General features: G+C 39.5%; 1 protein-coding gene across 2 annotated transcripts in view; it reads left to right on the forward strand.

Moving 5' to 3' along the window:
* col9a1a (collagen, type IX, alpha 1a) overlaps positions 1-15,239 on the forward strand; it is an 82,904-nt gene that overhangs the window by 17,780 nt on the left and 49,885 nt on the right. For both annotated transcript variants that reach the window (XM_035403049.1, XM_035403050.1), the window contains exons 6-10: positions 185-238; positions 1,910-1,945; positions 9,815-9,838; positions 9,958-10,011; positions 10,443-10,496. In XM_035403049.1, coding sequence (XP_035258940.1) covers positions 185-238; positions 1,910-1,945; positions 9,815-9,838; positions 9,958-10,011; positions 10,443-10,496 — 222 coding nt within the window. The remainder of the gene's footprint in view (positions 1-184; positions 239-1,909; positions 1,946-9,814; positions 9,839-9,957; positions 10,012-10,442; positions 10,497-15,239) is intronic.

A 15,239-nucleotide genomic window follows, 5' to 3' on the forward strand; every position in this document is an offset into this window, starting at 1 on the left:
GGAGTTAAAAATATATATAAAGACAAGATATACAAAGCACACATTTCCCTTCTTTTCACAGTTAGAAAGGGGTAAGTAAGTATGGACTTCTTTGTGAATGTGAAAAAAGTCATGTTGTCTGTATTCTAAATTAATGTAATTCATGAAAGGCATTTTAATAAATATATAATGTTTTCTTTACAAGGGCTTGACTGGGCCTGCAGGAGAGGTGGGGCCAGATGGCCTTATTGGCCAGAAAGTAAGTATTCACAAGTCAGCTAATTATTCAGTTTTAGAATTGTTTAGGGAAGCAGCAAATCTGTAGTTCACTCTGTGAGGATTCCTTGGGGTGTCTCAGCTTGTAAAGAAATTTCTCATGACTCTGTAATCTTCATCCTGCCCATGTTTCACGCTGGTCCCAAGTAATCTTTGTGAATACCTGTTAGCTGACTGATTGGCACATGCAACTGGTAGTCCCTTGATTGACACATGGTATACTGTACTGCAGGTGATGAAAAAAAAGAATTTAAGCAACCAAACTTCTTATATTTTAAAGTTTATTGATATATTTATTTTGCACTTTTGTTTAGCTATAATTAGCTTAATAAATCTTCTGAGGGCAATTGCTTTCTTTCACATGCTGTCAACATTTGGTATACTAGTATCTTGTAAATATGATTTATAGTGGGTATAGTCAGTATCTAAATGGCAGTAAAGGTCAAAGTCATGATAATCATGGGCTACTGGGGTTCTTGTCTTTCTGAATGTATTTAGCTTTTTTTCACATTAGACAGGTAGTAGCCTGATATGATATTGTACTACTTAAAACATGGCAAACAAATATCAGGAAATTAGTCATTTAATTAGTTTCCAAATACTCATGTAAACACATTGTTTATTAAGTATTTATAAATGTTTTTAAATCATTGGAAAGTTATTTTACTAATTAGTGAGTAATTCTGGTGTATATTTGAATCACTTATATTTGATACCTTTTTCATTCTGCCATCACTTCTGGTAATCAGTAGCAGTGTATTTTACAGTTGACATTACAGTTATGTTACTAAATGGTGTCAAGTCACATTTTTTGCTTTCTTTACTGATGACATTATTCCCAAATAAATTGGCAAAGCTTACTGCCCTAGAAAATATGAAGTCAGTGACTGGAGACTGTAGGTTTCCTCTAGGGCTATTTTGCATTGCATTCTTAGAATCAGGTTGATGACAGTAAACGCACCTTAAATGTACACTTTGGCAGTTTATGTGCAGAGTTTGCACTGGCTTTTACAATCTGCTCACTGTTACACTCAGAAACCAGACAATAAGGCGCTGACACTATCACTGCAACCAGTGAATGTTTGCGTTGATCAGCTCTTGATATCTCCACCATTTCAAAACCAATCTCAATTCCATTTTGCAGGGGGCCTACAATCATCATGGACTTGCCAACTACTGATTTTGATGTTGCTATGCTATGCCATTACAGTGTTGTAGATACCCCTAAAAAAGTCCCATAAACAATTCCCACTTTTTTGCGCAAGCATAACTCAATTCAAACCCAACAGATCCTGACAAGCCCCACATTATATCGGTCATTTTGCATGCTTTTTATATTTCCATGGCTGTAGACTTTATTAAATTTGAACAAGACCTCAAAATTTTAAATTTGGAAGCCGAAATATCCCCACTTAACATGGGGAGATACAGTGCTAACCTGCATTAGCACTGCATTGGTTAATATTTCCAGTGTGGTAGTTTTATTGTCCATATTAATAATTCCCCTAGCACACATTCTTAAATGCAGTAGTAATTGTTTGTGTGATTTGCATTTAAAATGATGCACATTTTATGAATAACACCAATGTTTTGTTTAGAGCTTGTTAGATTTGCAGTATATGTAAAACGGAACTTTTATGCAACAATTTTTTAGGGCGAGCCCGGTAAGATTGGACCGCGTGGACCAGCGGTGAGTATTCAGTCATCTTTTATCTTCAAAATTAGTTCAAGACTTTATCAGTCATGTTCTCAGTCAAAAAGTTCCAAATATTTTTTAAAAACTGAACTGAAAAATACCAAATGTATAATATGTGACAGTGGCTGTGGTTACACTTCATTATTGTAGCGGTGCCAGGAGAGCTTTATAAGCTGAAACATGGCACCTATTTTTGTATCTAGAAGGTTAGGATACCATCTATATAGGGTATGCACATGTGCACAGTAAGTGGAAGTCACTACGGTTACACCCACAAGATACCATGAGCTCCATAATGTTTGGGGAAAAAGCATATATTTCCTTGATTTGGCTCTGTACTCCATAATTTTAGATTTGTACTCAAATAATTCATGTGGTTAAAGTGCACATTCTCAGCTCTTATTAAATGTTGGTTATTCAAGATATTACCAAAAACAAGTAAAATGACCGTTATCCCAGGGAGAAGCAGATCAGAAGTTCGTAGTAAAAACAGGAAGATTTATTACGCCGCCGGCTACGGAAACAATTCAGCGAGAAAGTTCAACAGGTACTCATGCGTAATTAGATTTATACAGTTTTCAGTACATTGACATTTGCATATAGTGGAATTCTATTGTCAAAAGGGAGCACTGCCTCTGATTGGTGATATGGGGCCGTGCTTCCTTCCGATTGGACCATTCAAATTCATAATGGTCATGGGGGGCTCAGTGGAAATTCCCAGGAGGGGAAACCTCGAAACCGACAGGAATAGAGGCCCATATGGTCATGGGGGTTTCTCCTTCCTCCGGGACTTAGAATACACAAAACTGTCTGTTTCCCAACAGGGCATATTTATAGCTTTTGGTTTCACCGTGTAGAAATTACAGCACTTTTTATACATAGTCCCCCATTTCAGGGAACTATAATGTTTGGGACAAATGGCTTCACAGTTGTTCACATTCTAGACTTTTAATTGCCTTTGGAGTCTGCTATTGGCATTTGTTTAACATGAGGACCAGAGGTGTGGTAATGAAAGTCAAGGGAGCCATTATGAGCCTGAGAAGTAAGAAAAAAAAACAGATATAGACCAAACTTTAGGTTTACCAAAATCAACTGTTTGGAACATTATTAAGAAGAAAGAGAGCACTGGTGAGCTTAGTAACCCGGCCTAGGAAGACCTCTACAGTTCATGACCGAAGAATTCTCACCATGAAAAAAAACCCGCAAACACCTGTCCGACAGATCAGAAACACTCTTCAGGAGGCACTACAGAGGCTACACTCCAAGAAACAAACCAATAACAGGATGGCCATGTTACAGTTTGCTAAGTAGTGCCTTAAACAGCCTACAAAGTCCTGGAAAAAGGTCTTGTAGACAGATGAGACCAAGACTCACTTGTATCAGAATGATAACAAGATCCAAAGCACCCCCCTCCTCTCCTGTGAAACACGGTAGTGGGAGCGTTATTGTTTTGGAAAGAATGACTGTTACAGGCACTGGCTCACTTGTCTGTAGTCATGATGTAACTGCTGATAAGGGTAGCAGAATTCTGAAGTGTACAGAAGCACCTTATCTGCTCAAGTTCAAGCAAATGCCTCCAAACTCATTGGATGATGCTTCATCCTACAGCACGACAGTGATCCCAAACAACCTCCTAAAACAACAAAGGAGTTTCAATGGGTCACAGACTTAAAGCAGTCATTGCATGCAAAGGATATGCAGCAAAGTAATAAACATGACTACTTTCAATTACATAACATTAATTTGTCCCAAATATTATTATGCCCTGACATCAGGGTGGGGGGTTATGTATAAAAAGTGCTGTCATTTCTACATAGTTAAGCAAAAGTTGTATTAAAATACTTAAATAAAACATTCCCACGTGGGAATTGTTTGATTACAAATATAAAACTGTGGAGTTAGTTCAGAGCCAAATTAAAAAAATGTCTTTGTCCTAAACATTATGGAGTTTATTACATAGACTTCACATTCACAATCACATTTTTTTTCTTATTTGAAGTATTCATTAAGCTATGATATAAAGCTGTATTCTTAATTTGATATATTTTATATTTATAAACAAGATTACATTACATTACATTACAGGCATTTAGCAGACGCTCTTATCCAGAGCGACTTACACAACTTTTTACATAGCACTTTACATTGTATCCATTTATACAGCTGGATATATACTGAAGCAGGTTAAGTACCTTGCTCAAGGGTACAACGACAGTGTCCTTACCCGGGAATCAAACCTGCAACCTTTCGGTTACAAGCGCAGTTCCTTACCCACTGTGCCACACTCCGTCCTAAGATAATAATATAAATACATTTTTGATTTGTTGCTCACTAAATGGTCACACCACTGATTAGTTAAATTATAAATGCCATACTATTATGCAATAAACATGGTCTACAACTTACTGATCCTAGACCCTTATGTAGTGAGCATCATAAGAGGGTCTAATTTTTTGCCAAGAACTTGTTTGGGAGGGTATGGTTTCTTGGGGAGCGACATTCTGATGGAATTTCAAATCTAAATCCAAATACATCCGAAGTGTAAACTGAACTTGTCAAGGGTTTGGGGGCATCCTCTGTCATAAACAGAAGAGAGGGGGCACTGGGTGATTCATACTGTTAAGGCACTGCTCCACTGTTCATGAACGGGCCCTATGGTCAGGTATCAAATCCAAACTGTGATATGGTGTTATTTTACTGCCACTTGTCCAGAGCAGAATAATTAAATCAGCTCTCAAGCAGATTTCCTTTTCTCTTATGCAAAAATGTATGTGTTCCCTCAAATTTACCCTGCTCTCACACAAAACGATAAGCACTCTCAAATAAACCACAAAATTTAAAGGCGTCAAATCATTTGCAGATTTTTATTACTTAAAAAAAATTCCATTATTACCAGAGAATGGTTAGGTTTGCGTACCAATTACAAGAACTACAGTGATGTTATTCATCTTTGGCTGGCCTGTCATTTGGGACTTACCGAAGCAATCCTGGCCAAGGGTTTTTTCTCCTGGAGCTTAACAGTTGTAGGTACACTGCAGTGAAAAAGCATTTGCCCCCTTCCTGTTTCCTCTATTATTGCATATTTGTCACAATGAATGGTTTCAAATCTTTAAACGAAATGTAATATTAGACAAAGGGAAACTGCGTAAACATTCAGTGTGACAAATATGTAACAATAGAGAAAATCAGGAAGGGTGCAGATACTTTTTCACCCCTCCCCTCGCGGGCTTCTGGGCAAAAACAATAAATGAAACAAAATAAAATAAAGACAAAAGAAAGTAAAATGGAATGACAGCTTTTCAGCTGGCTGCTCCTAGCTGGCCAGCTTCTCAGCTGACAAGCTCCTCCTGCTTTTCAGCAGCAGTTTATTTTCTTGGTCATGTGCTCCAACAAACAAAATTGAAATTGCTCTCTCTGTGTATGCTGTGTATGCTCCTGGTCACAGCCCCCAAACGGTAGGGAGGAACACACATTTAAGCATCTGGGCTGATTAGTTAACGCAACCCAGCAACGTGGGGAGAAAAACCCTCAAAAGGTGGCAAGAAAACTCCTTGATGTGAAGAAATCTCGGGTCGAATCCGACTACGGAGGACCCGTCTTTCTCTGGCCAGCCTTGTGTAAAGCAGCAGTAGAATGGATGTAACAGAAATGTAATTAGGGATCTAGCAGGTTACAGTTGAGATATGTAGTAAACTAATAGGAATGATAGAAACCACAATTGTATAGTTAATTATAGTGCAGTTTAGAGAGGCAAGGTGATATATCTGCAGCTTCAGGCTGCAGCAAGGCATTGACATGAACCGGGTGAGGAACAAGGTTGCAGCAAGGGGCAGGGCTGGAGCGATCATGTAAACTCAGAGCGAGGAAACAAAGCTGGAGTGATCTGAATTCAGGGCAAGGAAGGGGCAAGAGCCCCAGGGGAAAAAACTGGAGAAGTTGAGGTTAGGCACAATAAAGATTGTCAGCACACGGAGTATTGCTGGAATTCCCCAGCCAGCTCAGCAGCCTGGACAGCTGTATTTAACTTCAGGAACTCCCTAATTTAACTTGACCATTTATCAGGGCTTCTTCCTTGCGCGACAGCCTTTCATTCCATGGCAATGTAGGATTCTCTTATTGGTGGATGTAGATACTTTGGTACCTGATGCCTGCAACTCCTTCAGCAGTTTCTTTGTTGTTGTCTTGGAGTTCAGTTGAACCTTACGGACCAAAGTTTGTTCAGCCCTGGGAGTCAATTTGTACCACCTTCCTGGACGATGCAGTGTCTGTGTGGTCCCAAGATTTTTATATTTGCATACAGTTGTTTATACAGATGCTCGTGGTACATTCAGTTGTTTGGAAATTGCTCCAAAAAAGGAACAAGACTTGGGGATGCAATTAATGGATTTTGTGTGATTATAGGCCTACTGTATGTGTAAAACAATTCAATCAATTTGTATCAAAGAGTCGATCATTCAGTTGCTCCATAGCATGCAAGGAGAGGAGAGAGCGACACATTTTCCCTGGCTGAGTACCAAAACCTGCTGCTTGTTGTCTGGTGTGGGATTTTTGTGAAAAAATGACACAAACTTTACTAATTATTTACTAATTTTTTAAATACCACAGTCATTTTAAGCCCAAATATTTAGGAAAAGTCATGGCAGGAAGAGGGTAGCTATTGCATTTACAGTGTTGGAGTAATTTAAATTTTGAAGTCTAAATGCCCAATGGTGTTGCCTCTGGCCTTTCTAGTGTTAAAGTATTTGCTGTCAGGCAAATGTAGGGCAGACCGGTGTTGGTTGTGCCCCACTTTGTCTTTTACATGATTGCTATAAGAAACCACTTGCTCAAGAATGACCGCATTTTCACATGAATCACTTGATACTGTCTCTGCACATTTGGTGATTAATTAAATCACTAATGTGAAAGGCACATTTTGACTTCAGATAGAATATGTTCAAAGGAAGAACTGTTTCTTGAAGTCTCTTATACCTGTAGGTGGGTTCCTGCTTACCTTAAAGTAAACAAAAAGACGTGATAAGTAATTTATTACCATTTGAAAATCATTGCACTCGTTAAGACATTTTTTTTTCTTTGACCCCTATCTGCCTGTAAAAACCATTTAATACAAAATTGAACTACTAATTTTTATTTGAAATATTGTGGTCAGGATTCACTTTTCCCTAGCTTTCATGTCGCTGGCATCTCTTGTGTGCACACATCTTTGCTGGTCTCTCTTAAAGATTCCTTGAAAAAACAGTATATTTAAAAAGAATTGTTTATTTCAATAATTCAATAATTTCAATAATTGTTTATTTCTCCTAATTAATAAATGAGGAACTACATGTTGACTGGAGAGACGTGATCTTGAATAAACTCAAAATTAAAAACATTTTCACTGTATACTTATTGCAGACATGGTAAAGTCGGTATAAATGTACGTTTTTGGATTTTGCTCATTTACTCAAAAAATATTTAGCCTTACACTGTGAAATTTTACTTCAAACTGCTCTGACATGTCAGTAGTCATTCCCTGTTTCAATTACTTTCATAACTTAATCGGATAAGTTATGCTGTATTTTTACTACCATTACTGTAAATTATCGTACATCAAAACTTTCAGGTAGCCTACTGTTGTAATGCAAAATGACATTAGGACAACCTCTGACTTGCATAGTGTGGTATCTTTAATCTACGCATGCTGTTATACCATCGTTACCAGCTACTACTGTTATGAATATTGTTCTGTGTACTTTCAAGTCCATTTCTATGTCAATTATTGTGCTCCGGACAACATCACACAAATATACAAGGGTAGTTTATGCATTTCCTGTACAATTCTTCCCAGTGGCATCTAAAAGGTCAGATATGGACAGCCTAGTATGCGTACACTTTCATTTAGCAACTATGAGTAGGAGTAGAATCTCCCCAGTGGTTTCCTCCAGAATACTCTACCTGGTGCTCCTTTTTAAACAGGTGGGACCCATACCGATACCCATACCCATTTAGGATTTGTTACACAGTTTCATTGTGTCGCCATGCATTGAGTAACATGGAGTATTTTGAGAAGGGTATTGGGAAGAAGGAGCTTAGAGAAGTGTTTCTCAACTCTGGTCCTGGGGACCCACTGCCCTGCATGTTTTAGATGTTTCCGTGCTCCAACACACCTGATTCAAATGAATGGGTCGTCATAAAGCTCTGCAGAAGCCTGATAACGACCCATTCATTTGAATCAGGTGTGCTGGAGCAGGGAAACATCTAAAACATGCAGGGCAGTGGGACAAATTAATGTTTTGTAAGTGAAAGTAGTCATGCTTAGTGCTTTGTCACTTCTTAAAGTCTTTGACCTGTAGACATTACCAGGTGCTGAGTGTCTTTTCTGGAGATGTTCTGCAACGCCTGTACCGGACTCCAGACTCTGCAGGCTCTTTTATGGTTTTCATCCCATTTTTGTGGCTCACTTGTGGTCTGTATCTTTCAGTGTAGCCTCTGTAGTTCTGTTTGTGAAGTCTTCTGTGGACAGCAGTCACTGACACATCTATACCTGCCTCCTGAAAAGTGTTTCTGATCTGTCAGTCAAGTGTTTGGGGGTTTTTGTTCATTATGGTGAGAATTCTTTGGTCATAAACTGTAGAGGTCTTCCTTGGCCTGCCAGGCCATTTTGTGATTACTGAGCTCAACAGTGCTGTCTTCCTTCTTAATGATATTCTGAACGGTTGATTTCGGTAAGCCTAAGGTTTGGCGTATGTTTCTGACTTTATTTCTTATTCCTTAGCCTCATAGTGGCTTCCTTGACTTTCATTGGTACAACTCTGGTACTCATTTTGACAAACAACGACAGACTCCAAGGATTGAATACACCTGACAAACACCTATGAAGCCATTTTACCTAACATTATGGTGCCCTGAAATGGAATGGGTATGTATACAAGTGCTGTAACGTCTATATGGTCTAAAAAAACGTCTAAAAGCTGAGAATCTGCACTTTAACATCATGTGAATTGTTTAAGTACTAATCTAAAATTGTGGAGTACACAGCGAAATAATGAAAAAATATGTCATTGTCCCAAAACATTATGGAGCTCACTGTATATGCTGACTGGAAATAAGGGGGCAAAATACTGAAATATCACATTGGGGTAATTTGAGATCATCTATGTGAATTGGACACACCCTGTTTTGAGGCCAATCTACATTGCACAGTTTTAATATCCATGGCCCACACAGCGCACTGTGTCACTATCTCTCTGATAATGCTCTTGTGTGCACTTTCCACTCACCGCAGGTGCTTTGTGAATCTTATGTATGTTTTTGGCTGGATCGCAACAGCAGGGCCAGCCCTACAAACGCAATTGTCTGTGACTGAGTGAGTGACTGAGTGAGTGATGAAGTTACATCATTGGTTGGCTGAGTTATGAAGTTACACCCACTGGTCAGCCGGATCACGTGTGTTAGGTCCAGCCATATACTAGGTTTTGACCTGGTCTTGTTCTAGTACTAGTGACAGTTAACAGGTCCAAAAGCATTGAAATCCTTTTGTGAATTCCCCCTTAGTTTTTCAGGCTCAGTAAATGGAAAGTATGAGTGGTTAATTGAGGCTTTGTGTTTTTAAAAATAATTCATAAAATCGATTACATAAATGATATGTTTGGATACCAGAGGTACACTGATACACATTTTGTGACAAATTAATTTTTGGTGCAAATTGGCTGTGAATTTTACTCGTTCTGAAAGCTTTATGAATCCCACATTCCTTTTCAATGTTTGCAGCCATTTAATTCACATAGAAGAGGTACAATCCTTTAGTGAAATTAGTGTCCATTATGCAATTTTTTGGACCTCACCATTTTTGCAGTAACTTGATTTCTTTTTTTGCTTTTGTAGGGTGTTGGGCCTGATGGACCCCCTGTAAGTATCTAATTTGGTGATATCAATACCATTTCAAACAAGATAGTTACATAGTAGTATGCTGAGCAGATATTGCAAATTCAGTGTCCTGTCATGACTTTTGCCATTATCGTTGACAGGGACCACCTGGACCAGCGGGGCTCCCAGGTGAACTGGGTAAAGTTGGACTTCCTGTGAGTAGCGTTGCAGAATTCCCTCCCTGACTTGTCATTATCACCTTCAACAGGGACTTAAATAGTTTGTTCATTCTGATTTAAGTTTTTAAAAACTTGAATCACTTTAAATTCATGTCTAACATGTATTTGTGTTATCCAATGAACAACAAACTGACAGTTCATTCACTAATATTGGATTGGCTTCCAGAAAGAATGTAGGAATTGCTTTTTATAAAGTATAGACTGCAGCTTTGTATATGAGAAACATGCCTTTTTATGTAAAAAAAATTTGTTGAGATATAAAGAGGTAACTTTGGATAAACTGACATGATCTTGATCTTGAAATGTGATCTTCTTTTATAAGACATTACATAGTAGTGCAAAGGTAGTCAGAGCAGGAGTGAGAAAGGGTGTTTGTATGGTAAATTATGTCTTTTTATTTAATATAGGGAGACATAGGATTGAGAGGGCCACCGGGGCTTCCCGGGTCACCTGGACCCAGGGTAAGTATCACTGTAATTCTATTTGCCCACAGTATGAAGACCATCAGACAACAACTTTGTTGTAAATATGAACATGTGATATTAAGAAGGAAGGTATTCCACAGTCTGGATCTTTATCCTGACCATGTCAGTGATGACTGTGGCTGGATATCCCCTTGGGTGCTAAGCCATTTCAAAAAATTGAAATTATTATGGGAACTAACATAAATGAGACTATTCATGGGCTGGAAGTCATGTAGAAAACACGTTTTCAACATACAAAAATGCCAAGTTACTCACACATACAAACACATACAAATCTAGGCCTGCCATTAAAAGTATTGGTATCAAAATTAGGCCAAGTTACAATAAAAACTATTGGTTATCTTTGCTAACACAAATTAAGCATGCTGTATTCCAAAGCAGTGCTGCTACCCAATGTTTCCTAAATCACTTCAAGTAACTTGGCCCTGTGTTTTTTCGTCTTACCATCTGAACACATTGTTGTCATTCAAACTTTTAAGTGTCACATCAAAGTATCATGTTAAAAAAATAGCCACATGGAAGAAAACATCATTTCAATGAATGTTTTAAACATCTGTTAAACACTTACACACCAGAAAGGATATGTTTATATTGCTTGTCAAGTTAATTTTAAAAAATGTACAAGCTCTTCAACATTTGCAACATTTGTGATTGTAAAATATTCTTAATACTGTACATACATATGTACATACATATGTATCCATTCTAATACTTAATTATCCCCATGAAAACATTTCCTTGCAACATATAGTATTCACATTTACAAACACTTTATTTATACATTTATACAAAGAAACATTCAATCATGCAAATGAATAAATATAAAAATGTGAATTTAGTAAAAATTAGTATGCGTGCATAACAAATTACGGATTTATCTGAGCCTCAGGTGGGATTCAATCCTCTGCCTCAACGGTCCCAAGGCAAGGAAATTACCAGTGAGCCACCAACAAATTAGGGGTGGTGGCTGTGAATTTTCTTGGTGAAGAATATATATGTCAATTTTGCTTGTGTACGTGATGTTTTGATTGGCTGCTGTAGCTAAATGTCCAATGGGGAGACATATTGTTTGTGGGCTTGGAGCATTTGTTATGATGTAATCAGGCAGAGAATATATGAATAAAAAAAACCAAAATCCACTCATTTTGGGGTTTTATGGTGCGGACGTGTGAAGTTGTTTGTGAATTCTGTCTGTTGACATGAGGTCAGAAGGTACAGTGCAGAAATTAATGTTTTAAGGGCTGGGAGTCTGTGGTCATTGTAGTTATTTCTGTAGGAACCCCTGAAAAGTGCCAAACTCTCTGTACTGTATAGGTATGGACCATGCCGTCCCACCAAGGCGTAACTTGGTGGGATGGCATAACTGCCATCCCAATAGACCTCTGCTGTAGTTTCTTCTCTCTCAGCTGTATGCACTCAGATATTGCAACTATGTGCTTTCATTGCTTGAAGACCATATGTTGTGTCAACAATGTCTAAACCCTTATTGCTAAGCCCGTTCAAGAAAAGCGCTTTCAAGATATTTAACTTAGGTATTTTATGTGTCAAGACAGTATGCTCTGTACAGAATATGAGTCTGCCACAATTGTTATTTTTGCTTTACTCCTTTTTAGTAAATATTATCCATGATAGTCCTGTGACAGACCCATCCTTATTCACAATCCACATGAAGGCCAATAATTCTAAGAATTCATGCTTCCTAAGCATTTAAGCATTATCTTTTTCAGTTAGAGATGCTTAATATTGGAAATTTTAAGTTGGCACAACTACTGATTTTAGTGGATTTCATGACCTCGGTGACAAAACATTAGGCTTAATTATACAGATATTCTATAAAAGTTTATTTTGGCAGTGATTCCAGTTATGTTAGTCCATGCCTAAACTTTCCATTGACAACCTATGTGAGGTTAATGAATAATTGACTGAAAACAGTTGCTCTGTAGGTTCAGAGAAAAATTATCAAAGAATAATACCTTCGTGTTCTCTCTTACCTTTAAGGATTAGTTGGCATTATAATTTTTGTACAAATACTGAGCAGTCAGAATATTTGGCCTGACATGGCTCACACCCCGTTTGATGGGAAGGACAAAGAATAGGTTACCACAGATGAATGTAAGCGTGCTAGATTGCTATCTTTGACAGAGAACCTTCTTTTCTTATCAATTTCCCCTTTTATCAGCAATAATGTGAAATACTCACTTGCAGCTGAAGTGCATGTTTTTCTCCAATGCACTCATTCATGACCTAATGAGTATTTTCCACACAATTACAAGTTACACAGTTGCATCGATGCTATTCCAAGCATTCTTCTGCATTCCTTGTCTATAATAATTCCTGTCTGATTATTAATTGAGCTAAGCAAACTGAAATAGATTGAGAGTAATGACTGGTTTAAAGGCAATGCTTTATGCCCCCCTTTTCCCAGCTCACCAGCCTCCACTGCTATATTTCTTGGTTTTGTTTATTAATTTAATTGATTGAGTGATAATCAAGAAATGGAAATGGGTTCAGAGTAATCATCCTTTTAGAGGTAATGTTAATGAAGGCCTGGTTCTACATCCCACATGTTACGCCACTGCCACAATACTAAAATACATGCACTTATCTTTAAATGAACCGACTGCTCAGCTTGTGAGTATCACCTGCAATTCTCCTCTGTTTCTGCCATTGTCAACTTAAAAATTATTCACTTTCTACCACAATAATTGGCATTCTGTTGGCTAATGCAAGTGTCTACTGTCCTGGTCCTGGAGAGCCACAATCTATGTTGGTTTCTGTTTTCACCATCAAATCAGCCCCAATTCTTATCTAAGTAAAGCAAGTTAACTCTGTAATCAACTGCTCTAAGGCTACATTCACACCAGATCAGCTTGCCGCAGGGTTGTGCGGCAAAATCGGCAGTCTTCCCATTCATTTGAATGGGGGTAGTGTCAGACTGGGGGCTTGAACCCTGGTCCCCCGTGTAGCAATCAAACACCTAGTCCACTGCGCTGCCAGAGACTGGAGGTGACTCAAGTGCAGAGCAACACAAGCAGGAGTTCAGTTGGTTTTAATCCACAACCAAAAAACACAAAAATTCAAAACACACCTAAGCAGGGAAAAAATTACAAGCAGGCAGTCCAACAAGTCCAATACTTAATCCAAAAATCAGAATCCCAAACTAACAGAGCCAAAGTCAAATACAACAGATCAGTCCGTGAAACAAGCAAACACACCAGCAAGGGAAAATCCAAAAGAGATACCGATAACAGTCTAGGTCGAATCAGGCAGACTATTCAGCGGGGTCAAAAAGGTGGCTTGAGCTTGAGAAACGCCAAGGAATCACGAAGACTTAGCAAAGACATAGACAGATGACCGGGCTTAAATACACTGAGAAAACAAGCAAACAAGGCACATGACAGAGACAATGAGGTACAGGTGGGCAAGTTAACAAGAGGGCTGGGTCAACATAACAAGGGAGGCTAACCAGTGTCCAGAACAACAAAGAGTCTTTGACACCCTCTGGTGGTAAAAAGGTAGTCCAACCCGTGACAGGACCCCCCCCTTAAGAACGTCTCCTGACGTTCCCAGGACAAGCAGGATGTTGGAGGTGAAAGTCTCTTATAAGGTCCTTGTCAAGGATGTCCCGAGCAGGAACCAGGAGCGTTCCTCGGGTCCGTATCCCTCCCAGTCCACCAGATACTGAACACCACCACGAACCTGGCGGGAGTTCAGCAACCGGTGAACTGTGAAGGCAGGTTGGTCATGGATGATCCGAGTGCCTGGCGGACCCTTCGCCAGGTTCTCCTGCAACGCCGGATGAAGTGGAGGACTGAAGGCACACTGACTCCTCTTGTTCAGGAAACAGCGGTGGCTGGAACCCAAGCTGACATTGGAATGGTGACAACCCGGTAGCTGAGGACTGGAGGGTGTTGTGGGCGTATTCTGCCCACAGCAGCTGAGAGCTCCAGGACGAGAGGTTGTTAGCTGCCAGGCTTCTTAGTGTGGCCTCCAGCTCCTGATTAACCCTTTCGGTCTGCCCGTTAGACTGGGGGTGGAACCCAGAGGAGAGACTGGCTGTGGCCCCGATCAGCTTGCAGAATGCTTGCCACACACGGGAGGAGAACTGGGGGCCTCTGTCTGAGACAATGTCCTGGGGAAGACCAAAAACTCGAAAAACATGATCAAAAACAAGTTTAGTTGTCTCAAATGCTGTAGGTAACTTAGGTAAAGGTATAAAACGGCAGGCTTTGGAGAACCTGTCTACTATAACTAAAATAACACTATTTCCTTCAGAAACTGGCAAGCCGGTGATAAAGTCCATTGAGAGGTGGGACCAGGGACGACTTGGGATGGGGAGGGGATGCAGCAGACCTTGTGGGCGTTGTTGCTGGTTCTTACTCTGGATGCACACATGGCAGCTGGCCACAAACGCTTTAATGTCCTTCATCATCTCAGGCCACCAGAAACGTCTATGAAGAAACTTGTATGTTCTTTGGGATCCAGGATGGGCCGTGAGGTGGGACGAATGTCCCCACTGTAGGACTTGAGATCTTACGGCTCTGGGCACAAACAGAAGTCCACTGGGGCCTGTTCTGGGATCTGGCTCATTCTGAAGTGCCTGTTTTACTGCAGTCTCGATTACCCATCGGATAGGTGCTACTATTCGTGATGTTGAGATAACCGGCCTTGCATCATCATCTCGACTGGAGGGAAGAAGTTGCCTTGAGAGGGCATCGG

This window comes from Anguilla anguilla, chromosome 2 (genome assembly GCF_013347855.1).
Source record: "Anguilla anguilla isolate fAngAng1 chromosome 2, fAngAng1.pri, whole genome shotgun sequence".
In the NCBI taxonomy this organism is placed as follows: Eukaryota; Metazoa; Chordata; class Actinopteri; order Anguilliformes; family Anguillidae; genus Anguilla; species Anguilla anguilla.